The 16,951-nt window shown below is 31.8% G+C and overlaps 1 protein-coding gene across 3 annotated transcripts in view; it reads left to right on the forward strand.

Moving 5' to 3' along the window:
- The window catches only part of LOC121126158 (probable Na(+)/H(+) antiporter nhx-9), a 210,874-nt gene that overhangs the window by 91,116 nt on the left and 102,807 nt on the right, over window positions 1-16,951 (forward strand). For all 3 annotated transcript variants that reach the window (XM_071891658.1, XM_071891659.1, XM_040721465.2), the window contains one exon: window positions 12,768-12,866. In XM_071891658.1, coding sequence (XP_071747759.1) covers window positions 12,768-12,866 — 99 coding nt within the window. The remainder of the gene's footprint in view (window positions 1-12,767; window positions 12,867-16,951) is intronic.

Here is a 16,951-nt window from a genome sequence, read left to right on the forward strand (position 1 = left end):
CCTCCTTGATCCTGGACATAAGCTCATACTTTTTTTTTTTTTTTTTTTGAAGGAGGATCTGTTGTAGTGATGTTCAATTGTATCCACACGAAGAAGTGAATAGGATTAAGGTCTTGTGAGCTAGATTGCCGAACCTCTACATCTAACAAAGTTAAGAAATTAGTCATAGTCACCTTAAGACTCTTTTAGTTCATTTTGACAATGTACTCGTCCAGATTTCAGAAGTTTGCAACCTTACTATTGCCTTGTCCGGTGCAGATCACAAGGGCACTAGACCAGTTCAAATTTTAACTTTTTTTTCCAACCCTTTTAATATTTGAATTTTTCTCTTTCTCCAAGATATATAAAAATTAATTATATTAGTCATTAGGATTTTGGACTGCGGCTATGCCTATCGTATAGGTTTTGAAAATTTATTGTTGGTTCTACTAAAAAAAAGCAAAAAACGTGATTGATTGTATTCTTTTGACAATAGCTTTGAAATAATTTATCATATGGGTATCAAAGCAAAGCCAGTAAATTGGGCTTCAGTTTGTGTTAATATATTATACACAATTTATTGTGTGTAATATAATGTACCCAGGGGCCAATTTTACCACAGATATTAAAAAATGCTTCTTTTATAAATGATTTCCCCTGCCTATTTAGTATTCTCCTGAATAAGAATTATCTTGAATTATATGATGTACAAAAATAGAATATAATAGAATAAAATGCAGAAAATATATTTTGTCCTTGAACAAAGAAAATAACTCCATACTAAAAACCAATACAATTAAACATACTAGAAATGATTCTGAATGGCTTAGATTAGATTTCTTGAAACTAATATATTTATTTCTTTGGCATTAGACGGCATACAGTAAGCAGTTTATTTTCTCTAGGTGAGTGGCAATCCTAGTTCCTAACTAAACCTCTAAATAAATGGCGTTATACGGTGTACAAAAAGAGAATATTAATTTTTATTGGTAGCATACTTGTAACTCAAATACCATACTTTGAGAAACGTTAAAGAAAATGTTGCAAAATAAATATATGTTATATCTATAATACTTAATTAAGTAAAAATCCTCGAACTGGATTCAAATCGATTATTTTAAAGAAACAACATTAACATGTACTTTGTTTTTCTCAACATTTTACAGATTTTAAAATCAAAACACGTCGATCCAGCACTATTTTTTTGTATGTTTGATGGTTATTTTATTGTTTAGAGAAATAAAATACAAATTAAAAAAATATCAAACCATACCAAGTTCCCAACGTTTGTCGACCTAATATATTTAGAGCGTGTAGCCGTTGTTTAACAGCAAACTTTGAGCAACAGCTGTGAAAGCACAGATAGAAGGTTGCTTGTTGTTTTGGCGGCTAACCAAAACTAATTGGAGTAAGTTTAAAAAAAAAATATTCATATACGAATTATTTATTGCATAATCGTCGAAAATTTAGCGTGTCCTTGTTGCAATGCTCACTCGACGAGACATGGTAAAGATCGAAAAATTTTAAATCCTGGAGTGATCAAGCTCTGGATTAAGGAATTTGCAGCGAACAACAAGCTAACTTCATACACCAATGCAAATAAGACCTTGTCCTGGTCTTTATAATTTGTTTTCTTAATTTGTTAGGGGTTACTCTTTTGCCTCCATACTCAACGGACCTCAACCTTGTGGAATTTTGCGCAAGGAGGCAGCTGAGCAATCCACCATCAGATCCTCTTGTCTCAATCAAGAGCCCAGTTCAATGGATCCTTCAGGAACAAACATCTACTTAAGGTCATGGTCGTCGGCGTTGTGGCATCCGACAGCAACAAGATGCTTCCCTACTTCAGCCAAGGATAAACTCAACATGGACGTCTACTACAAGTTCCTCAGGTATCTTATTTTGGAAGGGTTGAAGAGCACGTTTCCCAGGGACAACTATTTGTTTACCCAGGATGGCGCCCGAGCGCACACATTCCAGGAGGTGTGGCACTTTTGTATGGAGAACATGGCTGCTTTCGGACCTTCATCCTCACCCGACGTGAAACCCGTCTGTATCCATGTATTCACTGTTTGGTGCATATAGTATACTTTTTGAGGCCCCATATTGAAGTCATCATTCATTTTGGTGGGTAATATAGTTAATAAAAGCTGTAGAAAATAGTTAAATTACAAACTTATGCTTAAAAAATTTGCATACATTTTACATAAGTTATGAAAATAGTTAAAAAAAGAAATTGTGCATCACTTGAATCACTCAACTGCTCTTCGAAGTTTTGTAAAAATTTACGTCTTCATAGATTTAAAGCATATGTTTAAAATAATACACAAAATAATTTTGAGAGTCATTTTATGATTAAAACAAGAATTGACACTTGGATGAGTCGAAACCACCACCTATGGGTATTTTTTGGCGTGACCTTGGGCTTTGACCTTGACTTCTCAATCTATGACCATATATAATCTTAATACCGTCTTTGATCCAAATTGATCCGTAACTGTTAATATTACAATTTTTTGTTATTATTAAAGTAAATTATAGTAAAATTTTGTATCATTTTGAGGGCACTACTGGTATTCGAAATTTTATAAAAATATACCTTTTTTCCATAATTAAACTGATTGCCTAAAATAATACAAAAATGAATATTGAAAGGTATTTTATTATTAAAATTAATGATCAAAAATATAGAAAAATAATATAAGTAATTTAGAGATTATAATGGACTACAAATCTCAAAATTTAAGCTTATTTTTTGTGTCCAAAATTTGACATTTCTTCTCCAAATTGCATTTTCTTTTTTATAAAACCATTTCTAGAACTAGCACTTGTTACACTTTGTGAAGCATCTGTTACCAGTTTAACACATATTTCCTCTGATTGCATGTGACAAGGAAAATCAACCATTTCTACATTCTTATTTTAGGCCATGATTTAAATGTCTTCATTAGAAATATTTCGACAAATCAGTTGAGCTGTAAGAAGACATGCGTGCCATACAATAATCTCAGAATAGTCTATTACATAAAAATTTACTTCTGGGGGTTAAAATATTATACTATTAGTGTCAATTTTAGTTCTCCTAGCTTATATTATTATTCACAATGCCAACTCCCAAATGGGGTCCAGCCCATCAAACAACATACTGACAAGTAGGTTTTATGGGAGTACAAAAAAAGTATTTCTTTCAATAGGTGTGTCCACGACAGACATAAGATTTTTTGATAAAAATCTAGATCAAACAATCGTCTTCAAAAAATGTATAGAACCATTTTTAAAAGAAGTTTTGAGGAACAACACTGTAGAATAGACTTTAAGCACGAGGTTGAAAAGCACAAGCAAGTTTGTTGATGGATTATGAGTACTCTTATAAACTTTGAGTAAACGAATAGAAGTAGTAAGCCATCTTGAGTGTGCCAAAGTTCCAAGTTTACAGATGAAACGGCGTAACATATTTTATAAAGATATTTTTGATCCGTACCTAGTTGATCGACCAAATTGTTCGGCAAGTTAGGCAAATTTCCAGTCACTGCAGAAAACGGGACGACAGTTTCATTTTCACAACCAGCCAATCGTTTTCCAATTGGTAGCGAATGTTCTTTAGGATCATAATTGCCACCATCTAAACTCAAAATAAATGACGAAGGGTTCCTTCACATCCAATGGAAATTGAGCCATCTAATAAACTTGCCACTGGAGTAAAATTGGCCTACTTGTATCACAACTTGGTCTGGTGTGTCCCAAGTAAAGTGATCAATAATAGAGGCATACCCGACAGATACACCATCTAATTCAACGGCAAATCGAAATAATTTCCCCAACAGTTACAAATGTATGTGATAGATACGATTTATCGACGTGGTCTGTTGCTGTTCATGGATAAAAACAAAATTCACAGAACTGTATCTATTCTCCTTCAAAAGCTTTTGAAGGAGTTGGTATTAGAAGTATTTACTTTGATGGACGAAAAGGCAAAACTCGGATAAATAATAAAAGTGGGGACGGTTACCATCGCAAAGAAGTTATAGAGAATAACACCCCAGTTTTATCAGAACCTGGATCATTTTATGTGGGACACACAACCCTAAGTTGTCCTCACAGTAAATTTTTACAAAAATTCGAAAAGGGGTAAAGCCCTCCAAATGATGCAAAATAATAAAATAAAATATAATAATAAAGGTTACTGATTGATTTTGATCAAACTTGGTACTAAGATTATGTATCCTCACAGTAAGAGTCCGTTACATTTTGAGAGGTCAAAGTTCAAGGTGAAAGTCATACCAAAAAATGACCATAAGTGGAGATTTTGTGCTCTACCGAGCACCTCTTCTTGTTTTATACATAAAATAACTCTCAAAATTCATTTTTAAATTGTTTTAGACATGTAATTTAAACTTTAACAAAAATTCGAGGAGTGGAGCAGTCCTCCAAAGGATGCACAATTTTAATATTTTACCATTTTCATAAACTGTGTAAATTTACGTAAATTTTGATACTTTTTGTGTTTGCATAGCTAAAAAAACACATTAACGGGACAACCTAATATTCATATTGGAAAATACTCATGTATTGTTAAATTGACATAATGATCATTAATAAATATATATAATACAAAAATAGTTTTGTAGAGAAGAACAATCATTAATTTTATGTGAAATATATTGTAAATGATGAATATATATAAAGTGAATTTAAATATAAAATAGGCAAAATAATTTATTATTAATTTTTTTCCCCATTAAGGAAAAAAAAGCCCATCTTTTATTTTCTTCCTTTGATACTTAGAAACTTAATTAGTACACATTTGATCATGGACCAATATACACTTGATCAGCAATTGAAAATTATCAAAATATTAGTTCAATACGTATGCTTGCTGATTTTAATTGCAAAATCATTTTGTTTGATGAAGGTAATTTTTGGATATATGGCTTTTTTAATAAGCAAAATATGAGTTATTGGATAGAAAGCAATCCATAAGTGCTTCACGAGACGTAATTGTATCCCAAAAAATACTGCTTTATTTGGAATTCATGCTCTAGAGATTATTAAGGCATATTTTTTCGTCGATCCTGATAATCCCGACGTTGCTGGTAATGGAAATCCCTATTGCACCATGACAACTGATTTTTTAGCTCCAATTGGAAGGCATGGATATGGAAAATATGTGGTTTCTGAAGATGACACACAGCAAACGTTACAATCAATTTATTGCAAAACAAATGTTGTGAGCGCCTTATTTTGAGAAATTGACCAGTTGATTAGCCGCCTAGATCGCGATATTTAATCCCTTTAGATTATTTTCTTGGTTTTCATGTGAAGTCATTGGTGCACACCAATAAACCAGGGACGTTGAAAAAGATTAGATAAAATATCGAACACAATATCGTTCAATTCATTGGAAAAAGTAGTTGGAAGTCTTTAAATATTTTCCCAATTTATAAGGACTAACTTGTATGCTCTTCCTAAATACGGAATGGAATTTATATTTATTTCCTTCTAATTATGGCATATTGTAGCTTACTTAACGAAACATCATTACTTATCTCCTCCGAAACATTCTTCATTTTTTAGGGTTACGAATTCTTTTTTTTTTTTTTAAGATACGAAAATGTTCATGATTTACGATTTTGGCATTATAAAAAGAAAAAAATATTAAGGTTTGTAAGAAACCCAAAAAATTAAAAAAATCAATGATTTTCCAATTATTAGTAAATTGAATTGATATATTTAGTGATTGCTTAATCGCTCAGAAAATAGTTTATTTTGATTTTTGGGTATATATCGCTCATTTCGGTCATTTTTCTAGTCTTGTAAGAAATATACATATGATGCCATCACAGTTATGATTACATGTGGCAACGACAATAAATAAATCACGGGCTGAAACATTTGATTAAATTGCTTTATATTCACTGAAATAACTATTTTCTATTGGTCAATTTTATATTGCATTTTCAAGAGTGCTACAAAAGTGAGTGCAGGTTTAAATATATTTACATCAAATGGATCAAAACTGCAATCAATGTTGTATACAATGTGTTTTACAATAGAAATTAACTTATTATTTAATTATAGTAAATCTTTTTACTTTAGATTTTTAATAAAAATAAATCTGTTTTAATTTTTCATTGGATATCTTTAAGATATCGTTTTGCAACTATTGATTTATTAATATCAAATAATTCCATACTTTTAAATGGACTCTAAATGACTAAGATCAACATAGCTGGGGAGAATATTGGTAAAAATTAAAAAGATTTTAATATACAAGGATGCTAAAAGACACTCCAAATAATATTTATTTTAATATAACTTTTGAATAATGAAATTATTCAGTAGGTATATATACTTGTGTAGCGGTATAGACAGATGACTTGACATTAACTCCTTTATTATTTATTATTGTTCTCTTTTTGTTAATTGTATTTTTTCTTCATAAGTATCTCTTATAATTAGTAATAACGTATAGTTTGATGGAACAAGAGTATAAAAGACATTTAGAAAAATGGAACAGAAATTAGTATTGGATCAAATACCACATACGTCAATGATTGATCAAAATATTAGAACCTCAATAAATAATAGATAACAATTATAATCTCTTGCCCCCCATATGTTAACTTGATAGTGTTAGTTAGTGATAGCTTGGAACAAGGCCTATGTTTACGTTTTTAAGAAGATTCCGGACTTTGATAAATAAAGTTGAACTAATCTTTTAAGTTTTAATAAGGAACTTGTTTTTACAAGTACTTTTATAAATGTACATATGAGCATATATTAAAAATCAGAGAATATATTGTAGTAAAAATTTATAAATTTTTGCTTTACAGGATGTGGGGGATTCGTCATTTGATACATTAGCGTTATATCAATAAAGTTGCATGCATTAATGTCAACAAATTTGCCAACATTGGTACTAGAGTTTGATGTGGGGAATTCCATTCTTGAGTTTGTCAATGGATGTATTTTTATTATTGATGAAAAATACTTTGTTTGAATGATTTACTTCTCATATTAATCAACTTTATTTATTTTTAAACAATTTATCTATTTATTTTGATATTTATAAGGCTCCAGGCTATGTCACATACATATTTTTGTAGCAAAGTTTTTGCAAGAAAATCAGAGTTTATCTTTTTTATTCTGACCCTTAAATGTGAATGATTTTCTAAATATCTTAGAAGAAGAAGATTGTGATGCTAAATTGTTCATTGAACCTATTGGTCCTAGTTTGTTGATTGACAAAGAATCTTCTAATGAGGATAAAAGTAGACTTATGGAGAATTATCTAGGAGGTAACTGACTGGTAATGCCGACCCTGATTACTCTGATAGATGGACAATCAATGAAAATGATAGTTAATCTTATAAAATGTCTAATAGGCATAGCTATAAGACCCCTGAATGGATTCATGTAACTTATTTCACTCCGGAAGACTGGTAATGTAAGTCTTAGGAAATTATTCAAAATATAGAGAATTATCTCCATATCAAATTTTTGAATTGTTTTTTTTCTTTACCAAAGATTTATTGGCAATGCCTGTTGATCAGACAAATATTTGTGCCAATTATAAGGGAAGAAAATTTCATAGTAACAGAAAATGAAATAAAAGTATGTATTGCTTTTTCGATAGCGTCTGGTATTGTTCCTCTCTCTTCTCAAAGAATGTTCTGGAAAAACTGTTTCATAACTAGAAATCAAGCTGTATATTCATTTAACAACATGTCCTTTTTGGACTCGACCTTCAAATATACGAAAGTTTGGCTTTTCGTCAGACATCTATGTAAATAATTCATGGAACATTTTGTAACTGTCCGTCACTTTCTTATGATGATGTCATGATGGAATATTTTGGTAAACATGTTTAAAATGTGATATAGGCCTGTATTTAGTAAACAATTTGTCATCTCATAAAAAATACTATTGCATATTTTTTTAAGTTGTAATATAAATTATTAAACAAGACTAAAATCTTTTTTTTGGTATATGGAGTTACTATTCTTCTAAAAAGGGAAAAAATGAATGGATACATAATGTTTTAAAAAACTAATACATATATTTGTAAATAATGAATTTTTCCATGTCATTTTGGGAAGATATAAGACAAAAAAAAACAGGCATATATGGGTTAAATAAATGACTACCAGGAAAAGAAAAAATGTATCAGATAAAACTAAGTATACACTACATATAATAAGCTTCGATCTTTAAATTCATTAATTTATATTGAGTGCTATTTTTAAAATAAATTAATTAAAGTTAAAAACAGTCTATTTTTTCCTCTAATTTTTTCCGTAAGTATCATTATAAATCATAAACTTTATGAATCAGATAACTATTATACATATTCACCAGTCAGGAAGGTTTTTCAGTCCACTTTACAAGTGTGAACGGTTAATTTTCAGTGGCGAATGCGGGATATTTATACAGGACAAATGCTACAGTACAGATTAGATCTTACAGGAATATGTTCGAATGGACTGTCTGACCATAATTTTCTTCAGGCAAACATTGGGAAAAATCAAATCAAAAAGAAAAACTCTAAGGGAAAAACAATGCCAATCTATTTAGAAAGGAGGGAGTATACAATGCACAGGGCGAGAATGAGATCAAAAGTTTGGAAATATAAAATTAAGTTAAACAATTTAAACCTCATTAAGTATTTAGACAAGGATAAAAGATGAAGTTAATGAACGAAATTATAATGGTCTATATAACGGTTACAACAACAGAAAATATAGCAGATTATGTTCACAAGTCTTAATGTTCTTGAAATAAATGAAGAAAAAATGCATGTGTTCTTTATCATGACTTAGAAGAAGAAGTTTCTCCTCTCCTTCCTTGATGCAAAGGTGTCAATCAAATTACCATGTCTTCACGGAGCACCTTGTCCACCATTACCCTGTCCATGTTGAAGTGGAAAGGTTAGGAGGGAAAGCCTCTCCTGGCCAATGGTGGTCATCATATGGTTCTTGCACCTTCTGAGACAGGAGAATGGCCGCTCAGCCTCACAACTGCTGATTGCCATTGATGCCAGGATCATGATCAGATTGTATAGCTCTGACATCAGGCGGAAAACTCCCGCGCTTATCAACTCCGTTGCAATTTGTGACGAAACTATGTGTTCTGTGTCAATATCTGCCTAGCAAAACACAAATTCTAAAAATATAATGTGACACATTATAATATTAACCTTGAATTGCTGGAAAATTGCTGATTGTAGCTGCAAGAGATCAAGTCCACCTAGCAGCGAGACCCTACTTGTTGACATATATGTTAGAGGCACTGTCCACTCACCAGGGAGACAGTGCGGGTGGTATTAAGGCCGAGATCCTTGACAGCCTCGTGAAGCTTTCAAACAAATGTTTGCCTTCAGTTTGGGTAATTCTTACAAACATGAGGAAGCTCTCTTTCTTGATGCCTTCACTCGTCAGATATCCCAGTGACAGACTGAACTGCTCCTTATTTGGCAAATCTGACAAGAATCACAAAGAACCGGTAGTCATCATCGTCGGCACAAGGCATTACATCTTCAATTATATTCTCCGTCACTTTGGGTGCTATAATCTCTATCAGCTCATTTTGGATGTCAGGAGAAGTCCACTTGGCAAAACCTGCCCCAGCTGAACCATTTCTTTGACCTCGGTTGTCAGTTTATCTTTCAAAATCGTGTGAACGCAGGGACAAAGGCTCCAAGAAGTTTCCTCCATTGTTTTACACTATTAATCATTGGATTTTTTTTTTTTTGCTGATTTAACAATGACATTTAGATCATTGAAGGCTAGATTGCTTAGTTTATCATTGAAAAAAAAAATCAATTTTTCTCAACTTTAGTCACAGTTTCCCGCTCATTCACCACTCTGGTTCTGGTAGGATTGTCCTTCCGCTGTGGCTCCCTCTCGGTAAGTATCGGGTCACCAACCTGGCTCACAAAGACGTCGTGATATTCCTGGCTACCGTCTACAAACTCCATTTCCTCAGTGTTGCTCTTCTCGCCTCCCTGGTCATTGTCAGTAGTCTCAGAGTACTCTGTGGAAGGAATATTGTTGTTATTGACTACAGAGAGCTGCTCGGGAGAGAAAATGTGCCAAATATCGAGATTAGGAAGTTTTATTCCAGGATAAACCTGCCCGCTGGGGTAATTTGATGAGACGCCTTTATTTTCAGTGTCTGGAGAAACTTTCTTTTCAGCAGAAACGGACTGTTCGGATCTTGGTTCAGGTAGTGAGGCCAGAGGAGGGTCATCTGAACAGGAGAAGTTAGTGACTGGGATAATAATGAATCAGAGGAAGTTTCTTAACAGCAAAGTTGAATGTTTTCTGCTTCTTACGATCAATTTTCATTTGATACTTGCGGCTGGAGTCATTCTTGTGAAGCTCAACTTTGTGATCATTAAACTTTTCAATGTCCCTACATGTCGGGGTTTATTTAAAAAAGCAAATTATTTTTATGAATAATAGACGAATCATATAATCATGTATTCAAAGGTGCAATTATTTATATGACAGGCAATATTTAAAAGAGATATTACGGTCAATTATAGGGCTTCAAATCAAATTTCTAGGATGAATTGAGATACCCGAGAGTGTAAACTGTAGTTTAAAATCTCTGTTTTGTATATTTGACTTAATTTGGCCCGATTATTGTTTTAGACATATAATTTATTAATTTCCTAATTTTCTACATAAATGTGAATTCTCGATACTTTAAGAACAATTTGTAGCGCCTCTAAAGGACTAAGCAAAATCATTTGTTCATTGAAAGGAAATATAATTTGTTGGAAAATGTATTCCATGTTCCTTTTTGAGAAAAAAAATTCTAGCTCTCCTTTGGGTTGACGTGCTACAAAGTCGTAATTTTATTACAATGACTCACGTTTATTAAGAGTTGTTGATAAGTCCTATATATTAGATTTTAATAATTAATTATGACATAATTCATCCATATATACATATGGGATTGGTGGACCGTTGGGTACAGTTATTTTTTTTTGGTCTGCTGACGCGGACAAAGTTCAATACTGACGTACGGCTATGATATTCAAATAACTGAACATAAAGTCGATCAATAGCTATGTTTTCCAATTGATTCCAAGAATTGGTGAGCTGCATTGTTGATTACGAAATTATTTATAAGTTAAAGTTTGAATCACATCCATATTTAGTTATCCCTTGGGTTCTAAAATTGAAAAGGTTTTTATAAGATTCCAAGTCAATAACATAGTGTAATACTTTAAGTAATACAATACCACATTTATTGACATCGCCAAGGATAGATAATCATAATCTGGACAGAACCCCAAATATGTTTTAATTGCCTTTAAAAGTTAAATACTACCGTAACGGGATTGATGTTAATAACCTCTCTATAAGTATTATAATTTATCTACAAGCCATTATAAATTGTAATAATAATTGAAAAACGAAGAACAGGGGTACAAATAAATATTTCATGCCTTATCAATTTTGTAAGTTTGCCCACTGATAAAGAAAGGAAAAATCTATAATTTAATGCTAGGTTTGTAGGAGTAAAACAAAAACAAAAATCATAGGAGTTAAGCATGTGGGCGGAAACGTGATGTTTTGGGAGTGTTTCTCTCCTCAGGAGAAAATACAACTTCACCACATCGACAGGAGGATAGACCATCATAGTGAAAATTTTGGGAGACAGTCTCTTTAATTCAGGGATTGAGAATAAAAATTGGGTTGTGTAATGAATCTTCTGGCAAGGTAAATAACCCAAAACTTACGATCATTGGAATAAAGAAGTGACTCAATAAAAAGATCCTTATTAACCTCATGGAGTCTCTTGACCTCAATCTTATAAAAAAATTTACAAATGTTCACACATACGAAATCGGCAAAAGATAAAATCTTATTTTTTACACTGTATATTCATGAAAACGACGTATTATATTCAGCCATGAAATAAAGTTTTCTTTTTAAATATTAATCAAAATGATTGGTGTTGAAAAAAAATATTATATTTATTGTACACTTTTTGCCAAAATTTTAACAAACAATAAATGAAAAACTATTTTAACAAAAATGAGCAATTATTAATCTCATAGTCTATACACTACCTGAAAAATTGTAGCACAACTTTTTGAATATTACAACATGTAAAATATAATGCAAACTCCAGTATTAAAGTGCTCTCTGGTTGAGCAGGCTTGAATTTTTTTTCTTCACTAAGCTTTTTAATCTCCTTTCAAAAAGTTGTGCAAAATGCAGCAAGAATAATTTTTAAGATTTTACAGTCCTTATTTTTGTTTCATATGTAGCAGACGAGTTTTTAATTAATTTTAAATTCTTTATTTACCCAGCAACACTAGGCAAACTTATTTTAGTCTCCTTTAATAAAAGTTTGCAAAAATACAAAGCAACATGTAGCGATCATAATTATTAGGATTTTACAGTCGATAGTTCTTGTTTTAGATGAAATAAGCTTTTGTTTGTCAAAAAATGTAAAAAAAACACTCTAAATTATAGGTTGCGCTAGCGATCAATGTAGGCTCTGTCGTGGGCTCTCTTGTTCCAACAGCAGCAATCAAACTTTTTATTAATATAATACAACTTGTTATTCAATGAGGTAAATTTCTAACTAATCAAAGAAATAATTCCATTAAAATATTGTAAGACTTTGATATTAATCAAGTTTATTTATTGAGGTACAAAGATAAAGTATTTGTTATTTCATCTTAAACTTCTTTTCAAAGTAATTTTGCTTGTTCAATACAAACATCATTTTCTTTAATTGATATCTCATTTCTTTTTTTATTCCAGTCAAATTAATAATGTTTGTGAAGACTCGTCATGCATCTCTACCGTCTTCAATTTTCCAACGTTTTCTCCGTCACTGTTTTTCTACTTTTTACTACCACCGTAAGAGATTATTTATACATTCTTTATAAATATAAATAGAATATATTATGCAAAGGTACATGAAATACATTCTGGGAATTGTTTCAATTATATTATCTCAATAATATTGTTTAATGTAAATTTACCCCATTTTTCATATTTAAAAAAACACATATTTTCAATAAAATAGCTTTATACGAGAAAATTTATATTGTAAGGTTTGTTATTATATGAAACCCTTTGTTCTATTCTGTACGATTATGTACATATCTGTCTGTATGGCTGTTAGAGACTTTGTCCGTGGACATAGAATAACTTATCGTAAGAAATCACTTCATTTTATTACGTTGAAGAGACATTGACTTATCTCCAAGATCAATTTGATGATCCTGTTGATGGTTTTTGCAGATATGCGGAGTGATCCAATAAACTCTTTGAATTTTAACCTTCAACCAGATAAAATTGTTTAATTAACAATAGAATGAGTGTCTAAACTCCTCTCTATGTTACTCTGAGTGGGGGTGGGGACCTGAACCCGGCATGATGTTGCTTCAAAATCACCTTTAAATGACTCAAATTCCTTTTTAACCTTGAGTACAAAGGTCTCACTGAGTCCATGAGTTAGAGGAGTAATTGTTAAATTGTCGCTCCTAGTACGGATTCAAAAAAAGGGATTCATACCTTTTCTAAATATTTGGGACAACGAACTCGTCAGTTGATAACATTTTTTTTTCAACTGGTGAAAACCTTTGTTATTAAATATACAAAATGAGGAAAATCCATATCTAGACAAAACAATAAACAAAAAGGCCAATGAAAAGCGCTTAAGATTCTTACAAAAACTCCTAAACTTCATAAAGTACCCTCTTTATCCAAGCATTCCCTTGTTTTTCTCAGAAGATAATTTCTTTTACCAGGACCAGAAGGTTAACAACAACACCCACGGTGATTAGCTTTTGGCCCAAAGGATGCGCCCATCGTCATGCAGATGAAGTTCCCACATGAAATGTTTGGGTTGGTTAGCTTCAAAGGCCAAGTGATGCCTCTTTATGTGTTCCTCCAAGGCCTCAGTGTAAACACTGGTGCCTATCTGAACGTGCTAAAGAACAAGGAAAATCCCTGGAAGGGCAGGGATGCTTATGGGAGGCCTTAGATGTGGCAGTAGGGCTCGTTTTCCTTCTACTTCCCGGGAAAAAATTATCATTTGGGTTCATGACATTTTTGACGAGTTCATCTTGCAAAATATTGGCCTTCAAACTCTCTTGATCTTAATCCAATATATGTTTTTATCTGATACGAAATGGAACAAATAACCAATATGAACCCCTTGGAACATAGAAGTTGAACTTATCAATCGGATCAAGAAAAAACTCCAGGATTTGTCAAATGACGAAGTGGCGAAGGTATACTTCTGCTTTCCACCTGGTATATATACTCTAATTTAGCCTATGTACGATTATACTCAATGAAATAAATCAGAATTCTTCAAACTTTCAGAATTTGGTTTTAATGAATTAATTTAAAAATTGATTGGAGAGAAAATGCATAGAAAAAAAAATTGTTTTCGTGGTAAAGATGTGTTGTGCACCTTGATCAGAGCAATATAAATTTTTAACATGATATAAAACGAGGAGAGCTCGTAGGATTTTCAGATTCTGATTCGGCTGGAGATTATGACAATAGGAAGTGAACAAGTGGTTATATTTTCCTAAACAGTGAATGATTTATATCTTGAAAAGTAAAAAAAAAAGAAGAAATAAATAGGGTTCCGTTATTGACTGTAGAAGCCGAATATATGGCTATTTCTGCTACACCACAAGAGTGGGTTTTAATCCAATATAGAAATAAATACCTTGTGATAGCGCTACAGTGATTTTTGAAGACAATCAGTAGACCATAAGGTTGAGTATGAACCCCCAATATCATAGTAGAGCCAAGCATATTGATATAAGTTATCATTTCACAAAAGAATTAGTGAAAGAAAACAAGATTACACTCGTCTACTCTCGAAGTGAAGATAATGTGGCTGATATGCTAACAAAACGACTGTCTAAAGTTAAATTTGTTAAATTATTAAAGCTTTTAGGAGTTATTAATTTGAATTACTTGCATAAAAGTGGATGTGTTTGTTTTGGTATTTTATTATGTCAATACTAATCTGCGTATAAATGTTTAAATTTGTATATGCAGTTGTCCTCATATATTATCTGTTCCTGTTTATATTAATTCTCTTGTGGCTACTTGCGTAGCGTGTGTGTATATAATAACTCTTTGGTTTTAGTTGATTAAAGGAAGTCTCAGTACGAACAATTATTCTCCCAATATATCTTTATATTATTACAATCCAACGAGATTTTGGTGCTACAGTAAAACAAAGAGACTGCACACACGACAAAAAAATAAGAAGAAGAAATAACATTCGTTTTCCAACTTTTTCTGAATTTCGATTGAAGCTAATTCTGAAAAGTTTGGATTTGTTTATGATATAACCTATGCAAAATTTTATTATCCTACTATTTAATCAATAAGAAACAAAACTATTTATATGTTTGGAAGGAGACAAATGTTATTTACATCATTAATAAGGATTAAAGAACTGCATTTATACTTATTTTGCAATGATTAATTATAATATACACTATTCTAATCTATAAAAAATATGAATAAAGTTTTTTTCTAAAGCTCCCCTATGGAGGAAACAGAGAGAATATCAAAAGACAAATAAGATTTTTCTTATATGAAAATGAAAAAAAAGTGATGCTTTCTTTTTGTAGATCCTCAAATATTCCAAAGTTTTTTTTTTCCTCATTAAAAAATTTCCTTTCAACCAGGTATCATATTAAAACAATGAAAGCAAATTCTAAAAGCATGATATTTTCAAATTTATTGCATTTAATAAAATCAATTCCAGTCTCAATCATAGACTCTTTACGAGGCCGAAAGAACGAGTAGACCTTCGCCATGTGGTCCCAAGGAATTCCTTCTCGATCCGACTGATAAGTTCATATTTGAGTTTGGTGAGTTTTTTGTTCACTCATGCCCTACACAGAAAAAATACATCAGATTTAAATCTATCGAGTTTGACCCAGCAAAATGAACTCGTCAAAAGTATATTGGAGCCATATGAGACTTTATTTTCTAAAAGTGGCAGGAAAAAAGTTCTTTTGAGGCCACAAATTCCCTCCTAATCTTGTGCACAAATGCCTCACTGAGTCTCAGAGTTTGAGCAATTATTTTGTAGTCTCTTGAAGGGCAAATTCCGAGTTAGAATCCATGCCGACAACGAAAGAGTTAAGTAATTCTTTTCTTTTTTTAACTAGTGCAGGTTAGAACAAGATTTCTTACAACAAATGTGTTCCCTAAGTTTGCTTTAGAGGGTGCACAAAAGTGGGGGCGTAGATAGCTAGGGCACTTGCCATAAAATGGTATTATGCTGCCTTGATGCCGGACTCTAACATCTTACAGACACATGAGGCTTGTTAAAGGCAGCTTCTTCAACCAAAAGAATTGCAAAGGATTATTAGAAGACAATGCAAATTCACTTTTGTAAAAGTTAATATCAAAATTCTAGCTCTGAGTATTTCTAGAAGTGTAAACTTAAGTCAGACTCATGATGTATACCTGTAATGCCCCTTATTAATGCAAATCGTTCCATTTAATGGTTTTTATATTTTGTGTCTCCTTTTATGTATGTGTGATAAAATTGTATTTTCTATTTCAAATAAGGGTATAAATATTAATAGCATACATACAAAATGACAGAATGTTTAATGCATTTTTCTTAAATAATGCATTATTTTGATAAATGGTAGCTGCTACTCATTCATATTTACCCTAATATTAATGGAAATGAGTAGAAATTACCCCACGTTGTCGTCAATGTCATAACATATACATACATAGTATTACAAAATACTAGGGTAAGGGGAAAATATATTGGCTCGACACAGAGATGTTGCACTAATTAGGAAAAAATTTATGTTGCCTCCTCGATGCAAGGGTCATAACTTTTCATCATTATTTTCAACTGGTTTCCTCAAGTAGTTTGTTTAGACAAGCTGTTTCAATAAACAACTTTCGACTTTTTTGATTCAATGGATAAATTT

Source organism: Lepeophtheirus salmonis, chromosome 11 (assembly GCF_016086655.4).
Source record: "Lepeophtheirus salmonis chromosome 11, UVic_Lsal_1.4, whole genome shotgun sequence".
NCBI lineage: Eukaryota > Metazoa > Arthropoda > Copepoda > Siphonostomatoida > Caligidae > Lepeophtheirus > Lepeophtheirus salmonis.